This window comes from Dermacentor variabilis, chromosome 3, assembly GCF_050947875.1.
Source record: "Dermacentor variabilis isolate Ectoservices chromosome 3, ASM5094787v1, whole genome shotgun sequence".
Taxonomy (NCBI): Eukaryota; Metazoa; Arthropoda; class Arachnida; order Ixodida; family Ixodidae; genus Dermacentor; species Dermacentor variabilis.
The window spans coordinates 96,567,775-96,583,278 of record NC_134570.1 but is presented as its reverse complement, the minus strand read 5'-3'; the positions used below and the strand labels follow the sequence as shown (position 1 = coordinate 96,583,278).

The 15,504-nt window shown below is 42.4% G+C and overlaps 1 protein-coding gene across 1 annotated transcript in view; it reads left to right on the top strand.

Moving 5' to 3' along the window:
- Tpst (tyrosylprotein sulfotransferase) overlaps positions 1–13,613 on the top strand; it is a 105,579-nt gene extending 91,966 nt beyond the window's left edge. Inside the window, exons 5-7 of the mRNA XM_075685999.1 lie at positions 135–329; positions 1,628–1,878; positions 6,683–13,613. Of these exons, the coding sequence (XP_075542114.1) occupies positions 135–329; positions 1,628–1,878; positions 6,683–7,010 (774 nt within the window). The 3' untranslated portion in view covers positions 7,011–13,613. The remainder of the gene's footprint in view (positions 1–134; positions 330–1,627; positions 1,879–6,682) is intronic.
- Positions 13,614–15,504: the final 1,891 nt, after the last annotated feature.

Genomic DNA, 15,504 nt, shown 5'->3' with positions numbered 1-15,504 from the left:
TTGCCCACCGCGATTTGTTCAGGGAGTGTGGGTGCGTCCTCTACCCTGCTCGCTGCGTGAAGTGTGCGCGGGGGATCAGTTTTGACTCGCCGCGCAGGAGTTAAACCGCGGCGGCTCCTGCCTCTTGGGCGCAGGTTCTGGACTCGGCCATGACGGCGTTCATCCTGGAGGTGATCGTGCGGCATGGCAAGCCGGCGCCGCGGCTCTGCAACAAGGACCCGTTCACGCTGCGAGCCGCCGTCTACCTGCACAAGCTGTTCCCGCAGGCAAAGTTCCTGCTCATGATACGCGACGGCCGGGCGGTCGTGCACTCCATCATCACGCGAAAGGCATGGCCACGTGCTTCCTTCCTGTGCCCCTTTAATTTGTTTGTCCTTTTTATTTTTGTTATACGAGAGTTTCTTTTTTTGAAGTTATACGAGTTATAAGAGTTATTTTTGTTATACGAGTGTTATGTTTGAAGCTTATTTTATTCTTGCAAAAAGCGACGGTCTTTTGACGGTCTTTTGATTTACGAGTTTTCATGTTCCTTGAAAAGTGCACCGAGCGTAATTGTAAATGGTAGCCTAAGCCAGTTGCCTAGCGGATATAATAAAAGCTTATGCTTTATTCCTTTTTCTTGGTTAATGCTCTAATTGTACCTTTTTTATTATTTGTTATGAAAAATGGTTTGCTATTCATGCGGTCTTGTCATGCTGTGTCAGAGGCAACGTGCAAACGCGATTTTGGCCAGACTAGGTGCTACGGCCGGTATTAAGCTTAGTAATTACGACTGAACTACGTTGCGCCAAAGCGGTGCTTTGCCACATTATGGGTAGCCATACAGTGAAGCGCGCTTGCCGGTGAATAATATAACTCGCCAGCACATGGCTGGTTGCTGCTTTCTGTATTAGCGCGTTGGTGAACGATTTAATGTTACGGGGGAGAAAATCCTCGCAGCTGAAAATATGTCATATGTTTTTGTTTTACCTCGCTTTATATTCTAAAAATTCCAGCAGAGCCCATCTCACGAAGAACGTCAATGTTAATGCGATTAGTATGGATGTAATACACGTCACGTATGGTTGGTGTATGCAGCTGGCAGTGCTGCCAACCTCCAAAGCCAGTTTTCCCCGAACGCGGATAAAAAAAATTCCCTAGTGTTCCCAAGATTCGTACGAAGTGTGGTTCAGTTTATCTGTATGATTTCTGTAAATATATATATATATATATATATATATATATATATATATATATATATATATATATATATATATATATATATATATATATATATATATATATATATATATATATATATAATGTGTGTGTGTGTGTATTATGCAAATAGTCTGCAAAGTTTATAGATAAATTAATTTCTAAGCTTGTTTTAAAGTATCCAAATAATGAAGTCACTGAACTCGAGCTAAAATGATGTTGCAGTGCAGGTTCTTATGCTTACAACGCAGCCTCCCTGTTCAAGCCATACTCACACAAGTCGTCAGCACTTATATACTTTGTTCTTGTCCAAAGTTGTTTCGCACCTTAAGCAAAGTGCCAAAATTACAGGGAACCTTATTCGAATTGTAAAGAACATGGGCTCCTAACCGCCTGTGCAAGCGCTCATGTGCCTACTGCGCGGATGCAGGTGACGATAACGGGCTATGACCTGAGCGACTACCGGCAGTGCCTGAAGCGCTGGAACGCCGCCATGTACTCCATGTACAACCAGTGCCAGCAGCTCGGGCCCAGCATATGCATGCCCGTTTACTATGAGCAACTAGTGCTGCACCCCAAGCAGTGGCTGCAGCGCATCCTCGCCTTCCTCGACGTGCCCTGGAACGACTCGGTGCTGCACCACGAGCAGGTTATCAACCAGTCAGGCATATCCCTTTCCAAGTAAGGATGCCCCCTTCTTTCTAAAGCAGCCGCGCCATTTGGTGAGGCTTCCTTCCTAGAACGCAACACAATAACAGAACGAAACGTGTGCAAAGCAACATACTGTTTGTGCTGCTATCCTCAGCAGTACACACGAACAGCGACTACTAGTACCTGAATTGATAGTGGCTGTGCCATCCGGTTCTTTTGTCATTTTCATGTCCTTGTATAGTGCATCAGTCATGGAGCGCTTTTGATGACTTCACTGGTGCGAGACTCCGTGGTATAGGAAGTGTGGGCACAGGATCCCAGTAAAAAAAACGCATTGCGTTCAGTTAGATTCTTTAATAGGACCCAACATAGGAAGGCTAAGTTCCAATCGGGCTTCATGCAAAGTCCAGTTGGCTCAAATTAAGCATCATGAGAAGTCCATTTGATTCAAATTGAGCATCATGGGAAGTCCAGTTGGTTCCAGCTGGACATCACTGGAGCCTAATATGCCAATTAGTCCCAACTGAACTCAAGTGAACGTCACTAGGTGAGTAATCTTGTGAAACAACAAAATAGTCTATAATAGTAATAGCAGGATTGTAACTTTAGTTTTCAAGAAAAAGATCTTTGTATTTTGGTGGGATCAATGGAGAGAAGCATTTAGCTTTCTTTCAACTTAAAAATCTCTCTTGAAATTTTACCCATTTCCCATGAACCACTGGTACCACTTGGTCAACCAAATATTACTTACATATATAGCACCTGTCATTTATCTCCAATATATAGTTAAGTGGTGAATGGTGGTTATGTCAATGAAGAGAATTGCCATATTGTATTCTTGCATGGGTATGCTTCTCAAAAGGATATTCAAGTATATCGGTGTCATGTCAAGGTGACGGCCCATCTAGGTTTTTTTTTCCTTTGTTTTTCATAGTGGTCCCATCGAGTCCAACTCAGAGACCAATTGGTCCAATTCGACCGGTCGGATTTTTTTCAATGGGTGTTCCAAAGTACAATCGTAAATATCCCATTGGTTCTAATTGGAAATTTCCGATTGGTTTGAGCAATTTATTTTTATTGGTATCGCCGATGTGAAGCAGGGATGATGGTACATAGAGTAAACTACTTCATGACAACAGGTGGGGTACAAGTTTACTCATGCAGATGCGCAAATAACGAATACTTGTAGATATTGGCACAAATCATAGACACATGCATATGTACCGCTAACATAGACCTTCACGCAACACACAAGACAAAAACAACTTTTAGCCTAAATCAAAAAGGCATAAAACTGCAGATGCGCAAATAACGAATACTTGTTGGCACAAATCATAGACACATGCATATGTACCGCTAACATAGACCTTCACGCAACAGACAAGACAAAACAACTTTTAGCCTAAATCAAAAAGGCATAAAACTGTGCTTTAGCAACCATTTGTTTGTGTGACAGCCTGCACCCCAGTCCCAATGAGCTATTCTCACTCGAGCCACTTCAACGAATACAGGCAACAGACTGCATGCTGATTTGGTGTTCTCAGACTTGCAAAATGGGCATGCTGTTGGTGTTTACAGCAGGAGCTCCTTTTAGGTTACCAGCAGTTGTGGCAGACCACTGCACCGTTCCTGTGGGCCTTGTGCTCGCCTGGTGAACAGCAAAAGGGGCTTGAAGCCTCAAGCTCTCAATCAAAGGCACTGACAGCCATATGCTCCCTCTCTTCTTCTTCAATTCCACTAATCTGCACCTCTCACTAGCCAAACCGAAACGGCATCGCCATACCTTCAAAAATTGTAATGGGAACAGGAGCATATTCAGGAAGATGTGCTGTTTTGTATGTAAGGTGCACTGCAACTTCATTAAGGAACATTGTGGAAACCTTTTATCAAAAAGCCTTACCTCTGGCTCTTATATGAGAACAAGCACAAATGCACAAACCATGTTCTTAGGCAGCTCCTTTGCCTATTTACGCCACACTTATCATGTGCAAGAGAAAAATGAAATATTTACCATAGAATACAATACAGTTTTTAAATTTAGGTATTCAGCCTATTGTAATAATTTAGTGGTAGCTTCAAATGTGTTGCCAGTGTTGAAACATCATATTTGCATTATGTTAATCGATTACAACAATGAAGTGGTATCATGTAGCAGTGCAAGTGAGAAAGGCACGTAACTTGTTAAGTAACTAGCTCTTCCTAAATGCTCGAAGGGGCAAATAATTATTCTGCTTTCTTCATTCTACATGAAGAATGGCAAATTGCTCATCTTTGAAGACTCAGTGGAGGTTACAGTGTTTGTGTGTGCATGTATAGACTCGTAGATCCGCCTCACAACTCATTCATTCTCCTGAATGATGAGTGCACTATTGCCATGGAGCCCACCTATTTTATAGCCTTGTCTTTATTTTTTGTTTTCACCAAACCTCTGTGAAACATGCGCCGGAGGTAGCTATGGCGAAATTGCCCTTCAGCACATTATGAAGGTTTCTTTAACCGCCGTTGCCTTATGTGGCTTATCAGCGTTGTTGGTAAATAGAATGTGTGCATAACCAATGAGTTTGCACAGTGTAAAATCTAGAACATTTCTGTGATCCATGCTATACTTAACTTATCTAGCGAGGAAAGCAGTCAACCAGAACATATCCTCTAATGAGAGCTGCATGGGCACTATTATAATTTCTACCAAATCGCTGAATTATCGTTAGCACGCATGAGTATCTGCTTGAAAAAACTATAGCGACAGCACATGCTCTCGGTACCTACTTGCGATCGACTGTATGTGTGCCCTAGTACTGCCCTATAAATAGCAGTTGAAACGTGCATTATCTGGGAATCATCACTGATAAATCGGAAATTTTACGAAACACCACATATTTTGGTGCAACTTATGTACATTGATTCGCTTTCGTCAGGTCCTAAATAGTTCAACAAAAATCAATATATCACACTACTGTGGCCTGCTACTGGTTGGTTGTCTCTGTTGTTGGACATGGTGGGTAGCCTTCACATTTTTTTTAATGAGAGTTCTGTCCAACACCATTCACCAATATATGCCAATGACTTGAATTGGAACAGTGGGCGTTCTTGGGGACAAAGTGGGTCAAATTGTGTTATAAGCATGAAATCGGAGGAAACTTAAAGGAGTATTGACATGGCAATTGTGGCTTTTCACTTTTTTGTTCTTTCCAGCTCATTCGGTCATCTGTTGCTCTACTCACTGCATGACTACTTGTGCCAATTTATGAATGTCGCTGTTTCGTTGCTTCCATGTGACCACCTTCTGTGTCATGAGGTCACGGCACGCACATCCTGGAAAACAAAGCCGAAATCGGCTGTTGAAAAACTATTTTAGTAAATTATTTAGAGTGCTTTGAAACTTGTCAGCATCTTTTCTTGGCTTTCGAGGTCCAGAACCTTCATTTAGTACAATAAAAGGAATGGTCGAAAATATATGTTGTTAGTACTCCTTGAAGTGCTAGTGCTTCAAAAGCCGCTTTGCTACACTCTATTAGATGTGGAGGCACCGCATAATGCTGTTCACCATCATATATGTAGATCACGATGCTGTATATTTAGCTGTCAGATGGCACCTGGACAAGCGGTATAGTGTGTGTGTGTGTGTGTGTGTGTGTGTGTGTGTGTGTGTGTGTGTGCGTGTGTGCGTGTGTGTGCGTGTGTGTGTGTGTGTGCGCGCGCGCGCACGCACATATTTTTCTTTTTCTCTATAAGTTGATGTCTAAGTGTATGCACACATTTGCCTTATCTTCAAGCAAGTCTATTTTGTCTTTCACTAAAATTAAATTGGTTTACTCATTTCCACTTTCTAGAACTACATTTTGGCTCTCTGGATATACTACCATCAAGTTTGGGCCGAAAGAGTGCTTACGACTAAATATAAAGCATACAACAAACATGAGCACCAATGTTTAACATTTGCTTTTTGTCCTCTTATATAAGCACCACTTAATTTTGTTGGCTCTAGGCAGCACTGTTCAAAAAGGGCATAAAAAGCAAAACTAAATCAGTTCAGAATGATAAAGTATTTGTTCAAAACATGTTCTTCATTCAGTTGGAAAAAAAGGGTGATTTTTTAAAATGTTATACCTGAACCTCTGCTCTTCTAGATCAGTGTGATGTCACAAATTTTTAAGTATATTTTCATATTTGGGCTGTATTGGTGCAGGAAAAATTGTCGAAACTTGCTAGGTTTTGTCATTGATTCCTTTTGAATGCTATGTAGTCTTTTACCAATAGACATTTGACTAGACTAGAAATGGCGTCAAAATCCATGTCAGTAATGCTGTTAAGCAAGTGTTGGTTGCTAGATCCTCAATTCTTGTTATTAGCGCACTATAAGTGGGACACCACAAATTCTGGGTTGATTTGTTCTTGCATTTATTCTGGCTTACCAAGCCCCTTGTCATGGGAAGTGCAGCTGTATGTGATGGCAGAAGGGTAATATAATAATGCAGCTCAACTCAACATATTCCTCTTTACGTTCCTTTGATTTATATCTACTAGACAGGATTCTGTAGCACAGACCTAAATCCCAGCATGCACATATTTGCAAGCCAACATAGCCGCCATATTTGGCAACGAAACCCTACATTTATGCGCAGCAGAAGTGTACCATAGTCACTCCGCCATTCTGAGCTCCAAGAAAATGTAACATTCAGGATGGGAAGGAAATAGAGGAGAGCTTATGATGCCAAAGGTTATTGGGGCACTGGAAACTTCACAGTACACAGCACTGACTTATTCAGTGCATTTCAGTACATACTGTCGACCATTCCCTCATGGCTCATCCGCACCTTCACATGCACTCATGCAGGCTGGAGCGTTCCACGGACCAGGTGATCAAGCCCATCAACTTGGAGGCACTGAGCAAGTGGGTCGGCCAGATTCCCGAGGATGTTGTGCGTGACATGGCCAAAGTGGCGCCCATGCTGTCCGAGTTGGGTTACGACCCAATGGCCAACCCTCCGAACTACGGCCGACCTGACTCGTTCGTGCTCAATAACACGCTACAGATCAAGCGCGACACAGCTGAGTGGCGTGCTCGAGAGATGGAGCTGGCTCAGCACCGCGATGCCATTCGCCGTGGTGCCATAAGACGCAAGGCTGAGGAAGAGATTATGTCTAGGACACCCACACCTTAGGAAAAGAAGCTGTGTGTGACATGAAAAACTTGAAACTGTGTGACTTGAGGAGTGTTTTTGTGTAGGACCACAGCAGTCACTTCATTACTGTAAAAAAAAAAAAGAAGAGCTTGGAGCAGGCAGCCGCCTTCTCCAGTCACCTTAGCACAAGTCGATTTTGGCTGGCAGCTTTAGTTTACACCATAAGGTGGAATGTACATGACATCAGAGGTTCTTTTGAATCAGCGTTTCTCAAATGTTACCTTATCAGTTTGTTAGTTTGTTACTTGGCTATAAAGTTAAGCTGAAAATTTCGCAGCTTGCTTTGCAGACAGTCCTGTCAAAAGTAGTTCAAAATTAGAAAATGTTGCTCTTGGTGGGATCTTCAAATATCATCAACCTTGATTGCATTCATTCAATTTTTTATGTTATTCGTAAAGGTAGCGGATCAGCTGTACAAGATTTCACTGGACTGAGTAACTGTTGCCCCATAGTCGTTGGGTCCTCACCCAACACTTGAAGCTGTGTGTAAGCTAATTCATGTTTCATGAAATCATGTTTATGGCCTTAGAGCTTGTCACTCAGCAGAAGTGCGCTGTGCATGGCGTAAGTATTAAATTTTATACAAACTAACTGATAGGTTTTCTTTCCGAGAGACTTTTCTGCTGAATTCACGCTAAAAGGGCTACTTTTTACATATAATTGATAGTCGTTATGTAGAATACTGATCATACGAAGAACATTTTAGCACTTAATTGGCACTCTGTAGTGCAAAGGCATAAATGGAGAATGCTGGCTACTAAAAAGCGGTTTTACATTCATGAGGTGAAATTTTGCAGACACTTTTGCACCAAGACAACTAATGTTAGTGCAAGAACTTCCTTTCTGCTGTATTCTCGCAAGCTAGTTAATGTAAAAGGGTCACTCTGAAAACGTCCTGAAGAAGTTAATTTTTACTATGACTGTTTGTGTGCATTTGGCTATGTCACAATCTTCTTTAGTAATCTGGGCTATATCATTACACTACAAGCTTGCATGTTGGGTAAGCACAACATGTTGGGGAATCTTAAATCAGTTTAGTGTTATCAAAGCAGTCGAGTGCACTGAAATTTCCATGCTGTCTGCACAGCAAAAGACGTACTTTGTTGAACAGATAGCTTGCAAAAGAGTGAACCTACTTCTATTGAGTGCACAATAATGGAACTAGTAGAAGTTTTATTAAGCTATGTGGTTTTGCTTCTTGAATATCACTAGACTATATATGTGCCATCACACATGGTTTCTCACTGTATTTCTGTCTCGATGGAAAGTCAGAGCTTATTACCGAAGTCAAGCACCTTTCGAAACACGTGTGATAGAGCCTTACTATGTAAATAGCAGTGTGAATCAAAAGGCATGCATGGTACAATGCAGCTATCCTATTGGTGTGCTTGTCTATGCTCATGAGTATTTCGTTACCTTCTGGCTTTCGTTATGTGCTGCCTTACAGATGTACTGCGTAGGACCGGGTCTTTTTTTTTGTCAACATCAACTGTTCTGTTTATCTTTACTCAGGAGTCCTTGCCTTTTATTGACACATTTATACTGTGGACAGGGCATTCTCTATGGGCATATACAACAAAGCATCATTCTCACAGGCAGCATTAGAATGCGTTCACTCCTAAAATAGATACCAAGGCTGAAATGTCAATCAATGCTGAAAGGAGGCTATGTTTCATTATATATTTTGTAGGAGCAGGAAATGAAGACATCATCCAGCTAATGATCCTTGTGGTCATGCCCTCCTCTTGTCTTAGATAAGGCAGTATCATTCCATTTTGCTTGGCTTATGTCGCTGAGCAGACTTTTCTTCTGCTCAAGTTTCTCTGTGAGAATAGGCACAACTTTGTTCCTTTTCTGAAATCTGTGATTTCCTGTGTACCTCCCTGCCATGTCGATGACTCCATTCATGACCTGATTGATGCAATTTCATGACACTAATGTTTTTGTTGCTATTTTTTTGGAGAGGTGCTCATCTGCCATTGTTATCACTTTTCGTTGCCCCTCTGCATCTTCTTGCTGCACTCCAAAGATGGTCGGGAATATGATGCACAATCTCGAAGAGATATGCACAAGTTTTTTCTACAGTGAGGAAAGAAAGTACTGTTATGCATATATCCATATGTATAGTGGTGCATAATTTCATCATCTATTTGTGTTTACTATTGTTCAAGGACGGTGATTGCAAATGATTCTTTTTTCCTTTCTTCTCGAGATAAGTGTCGTCCATTGCTTTTGGAAACTGTGAGATCTGACGCGGATGTTTTCAGCAGTGGGGCCTGACCTTGTAAAAATGGTGATGGGCCAACCAGATGGATTCTTGTGCACAGCATGAACTGTGGAGGTTCGAGAATTTGTCCAGGTGGTTGGGTGTATTATACTGGAGTGCAGGCACACTTTTGTTTTCCTGTACATGCACTATTTCTCTCAAGCAGTAGTTTGTGGGTAAATGTGAATGGTGGTGCATGAACTTGGTGTGTGAAATTTTGTTTAGAAAAAAATGGGACGAAAGCAAAAAAAAAAAAAGAAAGCGTAAAGATGAAACATCCAACAAGACTCTCTGTAGTGGTGCTTAGATTTAGTATGTTGGGTTTCTACTTGTGGATGTACTGCTGCCTGAGAACGGCTCAGGATGTCTGTTTGAGATGCATACTGAGTATGCCTACGGTGTTGTTACAGAAGTACTTGGAAAGTTATAGAAGTAAGAGCAAGCGTGTTTTTAGTTATGCATGAAGTGAATGTAGTTTAGCTCTGTCAATCAACCAAGAAAGAATAGGCTGAATGTAAGGTACCTAAATGTGTGTACCAAAGTGGACAGTATAGCTAAATGGCATTTAGCTATAAGTAGAAAAGCTGCATTGAGAAGCAGTGTACATTCAAAGTACAGAATTCTTAGTAGTTTGCAGATGACAGTGTAGAGCATGTTATGCATGAAATCACTGAGGTCTGTTGGTTCTCAAGTGTAGGCGAATACAAAATTTTGAATCTACTTGTCATTTTCAAGTGCAAACCCAATGTCTAAATGATGTGGTGCACACATTGGTTTCCATTTCATTGCATCATTATTCTGGTGCTTCAGTGTACACGTTTAAATATTTGTTCTCATTGAATTACTTTCAATGAAAAGTGGTATCGTTTCTACGTGGGCCGCTGCAATTTGCATATTCGCTATGAGAGCTGACTTTAGCATTATTAACCACGAGCTAAACGTTAGATAATATTGTAGCTGGACTTTCTCGACAGTGCATGTGAAAAACACTTGTTACTGGCCATCATTCTTCATGTTTGGCGAAACTGTTTGTTGAAGTGTAAATTTGCAGCCTCTGTCTAGTATTCACTGCATCCATGAGTAGATCTGGAGATATGAAGGTCGCTTGTTTAGGATAAACTGGAAAATAGGGTCTTATTGTTAGAGAGGAACAGAGGGAAATTTTTTGTCACTTGGAGTGGAGATGCAAGATATCACTGGCGGAGAGTCTCATGTAGTTGTATTCTTTTATTGATTTCCTTTCTTTCTGAAGATGCAAGAAAGCGATCTCTTTCTGGTTGCCGACACGAGCAAGTGCCTTTGTTCTGCCAATCCACATATCGTGTGTGCCAACTCTTCCCTAAGAGTACCATGTGACTCTGTCCGTTTCCTTGCGTAATCAGAGATGCGCACTCCTTGTGCATTCCTCCATGCCACTGAAAGTCTGGCTGAAAGTGCACTTCTGCAAAGTTACCCAGTACATGTTTATTCTGTCAGTATAAGTGCGCATTGCAATTTAATTTCTTTGTTTCCTACAAAATCTTTTCAACATCAACCAATCACATGATAGAGGACATGTGCTTGATAGACATTCGCAGCTTATTAAAAGATTGATGTTTTCTTTGGGCCACTGATATTTTTTAACAGTCACAGACTTGTGTTAACTTACATCTGTAACTTGCGAGTGCCCTCATGAGCAAAAGTAAGCATTGTTTTACTTTGTATTTCACTCTGCTGATATTCCTGGCTGGAAAGGATATTATTGCTTTGTGTTTAAAACACTGCTAAGCAGTGGCAATACACTGCAAGCTGACGTAAACAGAATAAATTGTCTCAAGTCACATTCAGAAGGAAAGCATTCTGAACCTTAATATCTGCGTTTTCCTTTTTATTGGTTATGCTAACTTTCATTTCTTCGAAATATTGGTTAATCAGTTCCGTGCCAGCTTTAACATGGTTTTAATGTGGGAGTTGGCAATCAAGTCACTTGAGCCCCTTGAGCCATGCTGCTCTTCAAGCCATGAGAGCAATGCTGACATAAAAACAAGATTGTCTCTGATGTGTGCTCTGTGCAAGTATACTTCAAGTACTTGATTACTTTTTTAAAAATATGTAAGCAATAATACTTACTTAATATACATGCTCTGTTCTAATGCTGCCAGGACTAACGTGACGTTCTCCAAGCTACAGCTGCAAGCCAAGCTGCAATTGGCTGAAGTATTTGAGACAGGGTTCTAACCAGTCATAGCACTAACCAGCCAGACTTCAGGCAACATGGATAACAGATTTTAAGAAAAAGTGAAACAATGAGTTGGGTGATGGAAATGCTTCAAGGTATGCGAACATGGCACAGACTGCTTCAATCGCTCCTTGTTTTTGAATGTGTCAGGAGCACCATGTTGCGCGCAATAGACTCGGTGATACTTGATAAATATTGGTCAACGTTAAACACAGTAACGTACAAAAAGGAAAGAAAATGTCTGCGAGTTCTTGAAGGCACCATGCTCTCAGCATTGCATGTGTCACCAGAAAACTAATTGCCTGGTGTGCATAGCGTAACAACGGGAAGCCCATCTGAAGAGCCATTTTATACAAAATGGCTCTTCAGGTGTACTTGCCGTTGTCACTTAGCGTCGCCTTGACATGTCATTTCATTGAACATGACTTACCTCGCAATCCTCCATAATTTTGACTGTCTGCTCATCTGTTTTTGAATTTGAGTGTTTCTTGCGTAATGCCTCGGTGTTCATTTTCTAGTTTTTTTCCAGCTAGCTCGTTATTATAAAGTTGTCTGCTATCATTAAGAGGGTAGTGCACTGTCCATGTCAAGCGTCCGACTTTGCAGAAAACGTTTTTTTCTCGGCTAAAGTTGTTTTTAATCCACTGGCGAGTGGTCTGTCAAGGCTTCCGTCTTGGCCGTCTTCTCTGCTGCACTGTTCCGTCTGTGGGACCAAGGAAATGCAGCCGCCATTTAGCGTCATTCAGTTGAAAAGCGGCGGAATTCCTCATGTCAACATAACTCTTCTGCAAAAGGCAAATAAAGCTGTGCATAGCGGAACCCGATTGCATGAAAACAAAATATTTTGATATGTCCTTGTTAACGCAGGATATAGCGTTGCCATACCACTGGCTGTTCAAATCAGACTGTAGTAGTACCTCGTTATAACGAACAGTTGCATGGTGAATTATTTGATACTGCAGAACTAACTTGACATTCAGATAGTCATGCTCTACTAAGGTGGCCCTTCTATTTCTATGTAACTGCAAATGGCATGAAATTATGGGGAGAGGAAGTATGATGCTTTTAGCAAGGCAATTTTTTTACAAGCCTTAAAATTTTGCTCATTGTTAAACGCCTAGAGTGGCGGTGCGGTGACACCTGTGGGTAGTAGCAATTCAGGGTCTCAATCATGCCTATGCACTCTGCACCATTTCTTTAATTAGTATCGGCACATGCCTCCAGTGTTCTTCATCTTAGTGAATTTCCAGATTATAACTGGTGCCGCGGTGTCATTGCAGCTTTCTGCAATAGAAGACAATGCTGTCAGCATTGGAGTTACAACAACCAATGCAAAATGGTGGCAGTGATAATGGGCAACAGCATACGAAGATCATCGAATTGGGAGGGAAAACTCATTGCACAGTTCACTGAGCACGTTGCCATTTGTCTGCACGCTTTAACACGATCCCTACGCAACGTGTAGTTTGTTTGTATAAGCAGTACATGGTCGTATTTGGTGCGCTTAATCGTATGCACCTGTCAGTATTTATGCCACTGTGTGCCACGTTACCCATATAATCCAGAGTGAATTATAAATTATTTTCGTATTGTGGAGCTCAGCCTTAGCGTTCATTTTTGTTGGTTTTTGTACTTTGGGGCTCTCCCCTCTGCGAGGAGCCACTTGTAAAATAAGAAGATAACTGTTTATTTCTTTAACAACCATTGTATATAATGTATGTGTTTTTTTTTCGTTTCTTTTTTTATGCATAATTTCGTTATAACGAGGTTCGACTGCTAACATTATTTTTTTCTGAAATTGATATGAGTCGGTTTAACAGCTATGCGCACTGATCTGTACTATGTACAGGTCAAAGTTGAGATGAGTGGCTATGCCGATACAAAAACAATTCATTCTGCGTATGGAGGGGAGGGGGATGGTGAAGAACAGGTTGGTGGTGGCCAGCAAAGCTTACTCGGAGCTTCTTTGTTGGCAGCTACACCGGTTGGCGAACATTTCACATGCCATATTATAATATATACAAACATACACGTATATATTTTGTTGATTGTGATGTGGAGTAATTTATTGAAGAAAAAAAATGGCAGCGTCCACGCACCTCTCTGTGTCTGCGTCATTTATTTCTGTCTGCCAACATGCCCTTCTATCAATGCACCTTGGATACCACTGGTGTAAATGTCAGCTTCAGCAATTTGGGTTGACGCAATGGGAAACCGAAGGACTTAGTGCATTTGCTTGTGCTCCTGTGTAGTTGAAGATTATTGTTTCTATAAACACTACAAAGGCTTTTGCTTGCGGCATCTTAAAATGCTGTGTGTTATGAAGGAAGGTAAAACTCGCACGCACATTACTTTTGTACGTAAATGCTACTGCCGACCGATTCATGGCCGATCCCCCGTACTGGTTTGAACCATACCTATCGGCTCCAAACCAAAGCTGCGAAGAGAGGGCAAAAAGAGAAGGGAGAAAATATTAATTGACAGAGATTGTAGTTGTAGGTTGCCTTCTGTCAGCCAATGAAGCAATTTGGTCACTCGTGCATGCCTGTTTTACGCGCAAGCGTAAGTGGCCAGCCAGTGAAATCGGCTGGCTTCAATTTTACTTTTAAAGCCGCGAAAGTGGTGAGCGCCGGAGGAGGAAGGCACCTGGAGGTGGAGGAGAGAATCGCGCGCCGGGGAAAGTACGAGGGAGCGCGCTAAAACCCCGCAAACTTCGGGAAGTATCGACACGCTTTGAAGAATGCCGCCTCCTCCTCGCGCGCCGTGGCCGAGGCCTACGCCATGTTGCTATTGGCCTAATGGCATCACGTGGGCCTTCGCGTCGACCTCTTTTGTTTACAGTCGGGCTCCACCGCCAATTCCGCTTGAGAAGCGTCTACTGACTGGCGAGGAGCGCACGTTGGCGCCCTTGCTCTCCCGTGTTGCTTTCGTTTGCGAACGCTTTGAACTACGTTTTGCGGCAAGTGCGACGTCGCTTCACGGCATTTTCCATCACCATGACGTGCTGCGCGTTCGCATGTCAAAATAGTTGCAGCAAAGGCAATAAGCTCTTCTCGATGCCGTCCGGTAAGCGCGACGGGTGAAGCAAAGAATGGATTCATCGAATTGGGAGGGAAAACTTATTGCACAGTTCACTTAGCATGTTGCCATTTGTCTGCACGCTTTAACACGATTCCTACGCACCGTGTAGTTTGTTTGTGTGAGCAGTACATGGTCGTATTTGGTGCGCTTAATCGTTTTGAACGCCAACAGGCTTGAATGGGCGGGCACACGAGGCTGCTTGCGAAAACGTGATTACGAAACTTTTAAGATGAAGCACAGTCCTTTTGACAAAAATTGAGGCTCGAGCGTGAAAACCCATCTTAGGAAGCAACTCTCTGCCTTTTGTGGTTACTTACTAGCCTTCTTTAGAGCGAATAACTTTGTTTTCCTCTTTTGTTCTTGTTCGTCGTTGGCGGTCGCCCGGTAGATTTGCGATACGAATGAAAAGCGTGCGTGCTCTTAAGAAAGCGGGTTACAGAGCGCGTTCGTCGCTGAACGACAGCATCATAGGTCATTGAGACGTACACGTGCTAACTCGCGTGAACTCTAAAGTATGTGAAGGTTAAGATGCGGCGGTGGAGCTTGCGAAAAAAAAGTGCGGTCGCCCGCTCGTTCACTGGCTGGTGTAGCCGTCGTTTGCTCGTTCGTTTAGTCGCTCGCTTGCTCGTTCGTTCAACTGTTAGTTCGTATGGCCACTGCGTCTCAGGGACGCACTTGCTGTAGGGCACTTAGGCTGGTGCGTTTAATTACGCGATGAGACAAACATGGTTCCGAAATATCAACGACTGCATCATTTCACTTACCGCATTTTCGGCCGCATCATAGCGCGCCAATTCTTTGCGCGTTCATCACTTCACTAAAGTCATGTCTGGCAAATGTTATTTCGGAGCGAGCGAAACTGTCCTCAGTGCATGCACCTTAGTGCAACTCGGTTCGCTACAAGTACG